This window comes from Helianthus annuus, chromosome 9 (genome assembly GCF_002127325.2).
Source record: "Helianthus annuus cultivar XRQ/B chromosome 9, HanXRQr2.0-SUNRISE, whole genome shotgun sequence".
In the NCBI taxonomy this organism is placed as follows: Eukaryota; Viridiplantae; Streptophyta; class Magnoliopsida; order Asterales; family Asteraceae; genus Helianthus; species Helianthus annuus.
In genome coordinates, this window is record NC_035441.2 from 5,812,575 (window position 1) to 5,819,077 (window position 6,503).

The following is a 6,503-nucleotide window of genomic DNA, read 5'->3' on the forward strand; positions in this document are numbered from 1 at the left end:
AAATTATTAAAAAACTTAAAAGTTTTAGAATTTAAATATAAATAAAATAAAAACAATTATTTTATTTTCAATAATTGTAGCTAAAGAATGGGAACTGCGTACTGTCTACGGAATAGGAAGTGTGGCTAAAGAATGGGAACTGTGCGTACTCTCTACGGAATAGGAAGACCAAGTCTTCTTTATCTTATCCAAACAAAACAACAATTTAAAACACACATGTATATTTCAATTATTTTGGCTGTTTTAGCTGAATCAAATATGGCTCCAATACATGATTTTGATTGTTTTAGCTGAATCAAATATGGCTCCAATACATGGCTGGTCTTCCTCCCTTTAAATGATCATTCCCTCCATCATGTTTCAGTTATCTTTTGTCTCCAAAATTCCCTCATGTTGCCTCCAAAAGCTCTTTTATTTCCCTCTTCCTTCAGTAACCACTATAATATGAGTTTTGTTAGCTTCTTGATTATACTCATCCTCCTCTTCCCCACACTTACAGATGCAGATTGCAACCCTGATGAGAAAGAGTCCCTCTTGTCCTTCGCAACCAACTTTCCCAACCTTAACTGGTCTTCTACCGAAGATTGCTGCTCATGGGCTGGAATCTCTTGTGATGACAAAAGATATCGAGTCATCCGGTTATCCATCCCTGATAGAGACCTTCGCGGTGTCATCCCTTCTTCTCTTCAAAATCTCACTTCTCTCTCTTTCCTCAACCTATCTTGTAATTTCCTTTCTGGTCCCATCCCTGACGGACTTTTCTCGTCTTTCAACAACCTGCACACCATTGACTTGAGCTATAATATGCTTTCTGGACACTTACCTCACACCTGGCCTGCTACCCTTCAAGTGCTCAATCTCTCCAGCAATCATTTCGATGGGACAATTCAAACTACCAATCTCCATTCGTTTCAAAGCATGATCACTCTTAATATTAGCAATAACAGCTTCACAGGCACTATTCCTCCTATATGCACCAATTCACCGGCTTTAGTCAAGCTTGATTTCTCTATGAACCACTTCACTGGAAATATCCCCCAAGGGTTCGGTGCCTGTTCAAATCTTGTGGTTTTGAGCCTGGGTTTTAACAGACTCACAGGACAGATCCCAACTGATATCAGTTGCGCTCTATCTCTGCAACATTTGTTATTACAGAGAAATTATCTTATGGGCAAGATTGATGAAAGCATTACAAACCTCACAAACCTCAGGAGTCTTGTCTTGTTTGATAACATGTTGTCCGGTTCCATCCCTCATAATATAGGGGAGCTATCATTGTTGGAGAAACTCGAACTTCACACTAATCTACTCAATGGAATGCTACCTTTGTCATTGGTGAATTGCACGAAGCTTCAACTGCTTATCTTGCGGTTCAACTCTTTAGGTGGCAGGCTTTCCGATTTTGATTTCTCCGGTTTCAGTCAACTCACCAAAGTTGACCTCAGCAGAAATCAATTCAGCGGGGTGCTACCTAAAAGCCTTTTCTCTTGCAAATCACTTAGTGCCATTCAGCTATCAAGAAATAAACTAGAGGGGGAAATCTCACCTGACATACTTGTTAATGCACTTTTGGTGATAAGTGCATGTCTCCCAATTTATTAGGGTCTTTATTGTACATATGCTCAAAATTAGTCCCAAGATGTTCCTAGGGACAACTTGTCCAAGTTTTAGGAGGATTTCCTTAGTCAGAGTTTTGTGTATAGGACTAAGGTCAGAGTTTTGTATGTGTAGCTTTTGTCTGAGTTTTGTCTAGGCAAAAGGTCTGAGCTTTGTGCTATATGTTTTGTGTCCGGGCTTTCTAGTTAGTCTTGAAAGTCCGGGATTTGCCTTGTATATAAACTTTAATATGGAATAGACAAGGTAACGATTCTGTGTGAATTTCTGTGCACCTAACCCTAATCATTGTCTTTTGTCTGGCGGCTGCTTTGTGTGAGTGACGTCATTCATCTTCATCAAGAATACTCAGTGTATTCTTGATTTCTCTCTCAAATCCTTGCATTCTAGTGTTTCATCTGCAGTGGTTGATCATCAGGTGGATTCCGCACACCTGTTGGTTGCTTTAGCTGAGTGAGATCTTGGATTAGGAGGCCTTACAAGTGGTATCAGAGCAGTGTGCTCATACTACTGTAGGTGTTTCTTAGTTTGAAGGCTTTGGTGAGAAAAGTTCATATTTTGATTGGGTTTAGTGAGAGTTTAGTGAGTTTTTGTGTTTTATTCATGATTCTTCATTCATATCTAGTGATTTGATGATGGATTTTGATTAGTTTGGTGATTTTTAGTGTTTTCTTCATCTGGGTTTTACAGGGGTTTTTGTTTCTTGTTCATACAGAGGTTTGAAGGTGAAAAAGATTCTGGGTTTGATCTTTGGAAACCTTGTCCGTGGTTTACACTTTGTGTTTGTGTCTCCGGGGTATTGTTGAACCAGTGTGTAGTCACATTGGGGAGATTGTCCGGAGATTGGTTCTTCTGAGTTTTGAGAAATCCTTGTCCGAATTTTAAGTTAATCTGAGTTTTAGGCTTGTTGTTATCCGATTTTTAAGAGTTGCCCGAATTTTAAGTTAGTCTGAGTTTTAGGCTTGTTGTTATCCGAGTTTTTTAAAGTCCCCTAAAGTTGGGATAGTCCGATTTTATAATCTCATATTGTCCGAATTTTTATCATGTCCGACTTTAGATCTCCTTCAATTATTAATATTTTAGTTATTAATATTTAGTTTAATCTTTAAAGATTCTCATATTGTCCGAATTATATTAATTGGATGTTTGCTAATAGTTAGTTGTCCGAATTTTTTAATTTGTTTAGTCCTAGGTTCTAGAAGTGTTGTTTTCATTAATTAGAATTTCTAGTCATAGTTCTAGAAGTCCGACTTTTTTTTTCTTCTTTATTGAAGTGTCCGAATTTTTATAGGTAGAGTCAAAAGTCTGATTTTTTTTTGGCTAATTCTATCTTGTCCGAACTTTTTAACATATTTCTTTAGTCCGACTTTTAAAGAAATATTGGAGTCAAAGTCTTGTTTTTAGTGTCTGAGTTTATTATTAGTTATACGTGTCCGACTTTTAACCATTTATTATTATTGTAGTTTAGTCCGAATTTTAATAGAGTATTAAGGAGTCCGATTGAACTTTAGTTTATTAATATTGGAGTCCGACTTTTGGAGTTTTGTGATAGTCCGACTTTTTGATATAGCCTAGCGTCCGAATTTTATAATTTTTGCTTTGTCCGTATTCTTGTAGTGCTTCAGGAGTCCGATTTTTCCTAAGAATATAGAGTCCGAAGTTTCAACCTTGGTTTAGTCTGAGGTTAAATCTCTAACAGTGTAGCCCGAGTTCTTCTGTTGCTTGTGTTTTATTTCAGGTTCTGTGATTCGGGTTTTTCACACTCTGATTAAAGCTCAGACATTTCACTCCGTGTTTTCTCTCCGAGTTTGGACTTAGAAAAAGTCTCCTGTGACACAGTTCTTGCTTGGAAGCCCACTGTTGTTTTCTGAAATGGCAAACAACAATCTGACTGCAATGGTGCAAAACCTCAAGCACAATGCTGAGGTAGGAAGTAGCGACAAACCTCCTTTGTTGATCAACGAGCTTGATTTTCCTGAGTGGAAGGAGCGTTTCGAAAGATATGTTCGAGCAAAAGACATCAAAATCTGGTTGTGTATTGTTAAAGGATGTGGAGCTACTCCAGTACGTACGTTGACGATTGATACGTATCTGGCTCTCACTGACGATCAGAAGAAATTTTATGACTGTGAAGAGAAAGCTATGTCAATGATAACGATGGCAATGACACAGTCTATACTTCATACGTTCCGTAAGAGAAATAGCTCAAAGGAATTATGGGATAGTATGATCCAGCGATATGAAGGAAACGAAATGTACAAGAAACGACGTCTCGAACGTTTGAAGACTCAATTCGTTGTGTTCAAGGCTTTGAAGAATGAATCATTTGATGACACAGTGAATCGATTTTATCATCTGCTGAGCGAACTTGATAGAAGTCAAGAGGGTATCTACACTGAATTCGAGAAGGTTGAGAAGTTCCTAAATTGTCTTTCGAGAGAATGGAATATGTACACCGCTTTGATCAGAGAGGGTGTTCTCTACGAAGAGCTTTCATTGGAAGAAGTTGTTCAGAAACTGAGGGGTTACGCTTGGAATATGGAAGATCAAGCATCTGATTTTGAGAAGATCCAAGATCCTCAGTTGTATAAAGCTTCAAAACCAACGGATAAGGGTAGTAATGGTGGAGTCGGTGTTGCTTTGTATTCGGAGAATGAAGGTCCTGCAAGTGAACACGCCTTCATAAGCAACAATGACAGTTCAGGTGGAACAACCAATTCGAATCAAGGGATGTACTCCTCTAGTGGAGCTCAGAAATCTCAAGGAACAAGCTTGAACATTCCTAAGATAGATGCAAGTTGTTTGAAGTTGATTGAAGAAAAATGAGTCTGTTGGCGTCCTTCATGACTGCCTACGAGAACTTCTGTCTTGGAAAGCTCGTTGAACCGTCAAGTCTCGATGAGGACTTTGATCAGATAGATCAAGACGAAATGGAAGAACTTGATCTACAACTCAATATGGCACTGTTAGTTCGAAGAGCGAAGAAGTTTCTGTTGAAGACGGGTAGGAAGTTCATAGGAGGTCAGACAAAGACTCGAATGGGAGTCGACATGTCCAAAGTAAAATGTTACAACTGTGGTATCTACGGGCATTTCGCACGTGATTGTCGAAAGCCGAAAATGGAAAGATCTGATAACAATTCTCGAGGAAGTAATTCAAGACCTCACAACAATGCTTCAACGGCTACCTCCAACTCAAGTGCTCGTTCAAGTGGGTCTGAAAATTTTACACCTTCGACAAACAATGCTATGGTGGCTCAACCTCTACAGAATGTGACTGAGCCTTATGACTGGGGTTGTGCTTTGGAAGACATTTCGGGAGCTATTGTGTCACAAGCATTTATAGCTGAAATTGTGAACGAATAAGTGTGTGAAGAGGTTGTCGAAGAGACTAGCATTGAGGAGCTTGCAGTTGTAGCTGAGGTTATTGGGGAAGAATTGGATTCGGGGAATGTTGCTGAGAATGAAAATCCATCGATTGAAGATTCTGTTGAGAAGTCTAGCAAGACAGAAGATGGAGAAAAGGGAGAACGCTTTGAATTCAACATCTCCACAGCCGAAATGCAGCAATTTGCGGATGCATAAGCTAAAAGGTTGGAAGAAAACTCCATAGAAAATGAGGCTTGTGCATTCATGGCTGGTATTGAGGTAAAATCATCTTCTGTAGATAAGCGATGTGCTAGATGTGTTGAGTTTGTGACTAAGATTGATAGATATACACTTCATAACAGAAACTTAATTGCAGATTTAGAAAAATCCAGAGAACTCATTGCTGTTTTGTCTAATTCGGATAAAGAACACCGACTTAAGATAAAAGCACTGAAAAATGATATCTCTGAATTTGAGAGACTTGTGGCTGTGGGTAATCTTAGAAATCAGGAATTAAAATCTGAACTTGAAATGAATCAAAATTGTGTTTTGGAAAAGAACAAAATCATTTTGGAAAAAGATAATCTGATTTTAGATTTGCAACGAAAGATTGAAAAATTCAGGGATTCATCCGAAGTGATGAATTTCTGTATTAACAGCCAACGTCTCAAAGAATCTGAGGAAGAAATGTTCGGCATTGGTTATACTAAGGTGCCTCCTCCGGTAAACCATAACTATACATCAATGCCAAGCATTGACCCTGAATTGGCAAATTTTGTGCCAAAGACTCCTCTGACGGTTGAACCACAAAGTGAGTCAGAATCTGAGCCAGATGAAGTTACTGACTCAGATCAGTCGAAGATGAGTGGAGTTTCAAATAAAAATGAAGTAAATCTTGAAAACATTGAAAATTTGATAAGCAATAAGATTTTGGAAATGCTTAATCAAGTTCAAAATGAGAAGTCAAAACCAAAGTCACGTGGGAAAAATAAAAAGGGTTTGAAAAATGTTCCTAAAACTGAGTTTGTTAAAGGGGAGGATTTTATCAAAGAAGAAGTAAAAATCGAAACAGGTTCCAACTCTCAGTTTGTGAACCAAATTTTGAAAAATTCCACCAACGACTCATCATCTTCGACCACTCACGAGGAACGCCCAAAGAATGCTGCGAAAATTCGCAAATGCTACAAGTGTCGTGGGAAAGGACACTTAGCAGCAGACTGTCCAGATGACAAGGGTAAATCTCTTGTTGATCCTGATCAAAAGAAACCTTTTGTTGAAAAACCACAAAATGAAGCAGTTAATGTTGAAAAGAAAAACGGTAAAAATCAGAAGGTTGAGAAAAACAAAGTGATTAAACAAGAAGTAAAACCAGTTATCAAACCAAATGTTAAATCACAACAAAATCAGGATCAAGAGGAGAAACCTGTTGTTATTAACCGTGGGGACAGATCAGAAAATGTACCTCAGAGACATGATACTCGTGAGAAAACTCCTCACAGACGGCAAAATCATGTCACTTTC

The 6,503-nt window shown here is 38.3% G+C and overlaps 1 protein-coding gene across 1 annotated transcript; it reads left to right on the forward strand.

The window, feature by feature from the left end:
• Positions 1-444: 444 nt before the first annotated feature.
• On the forward strand, positions 445-2,470 carry LOC110875193 (receptor-like protein 2). Its single transcript, XM_022123392.1, has 2 exons — positions 445-1,572; positions 2,330-2,470. Exons 1-2 carry the CDS (start codon positions 445-447, stop codon positions 2,468-2,470), a joined length of 1,269 nt encoding a protein of 422 aa, XP_021979084.1.
• The last annotated feature ends 4,033 nt before the right edge of the window (positions 2,471-6,503 follow it).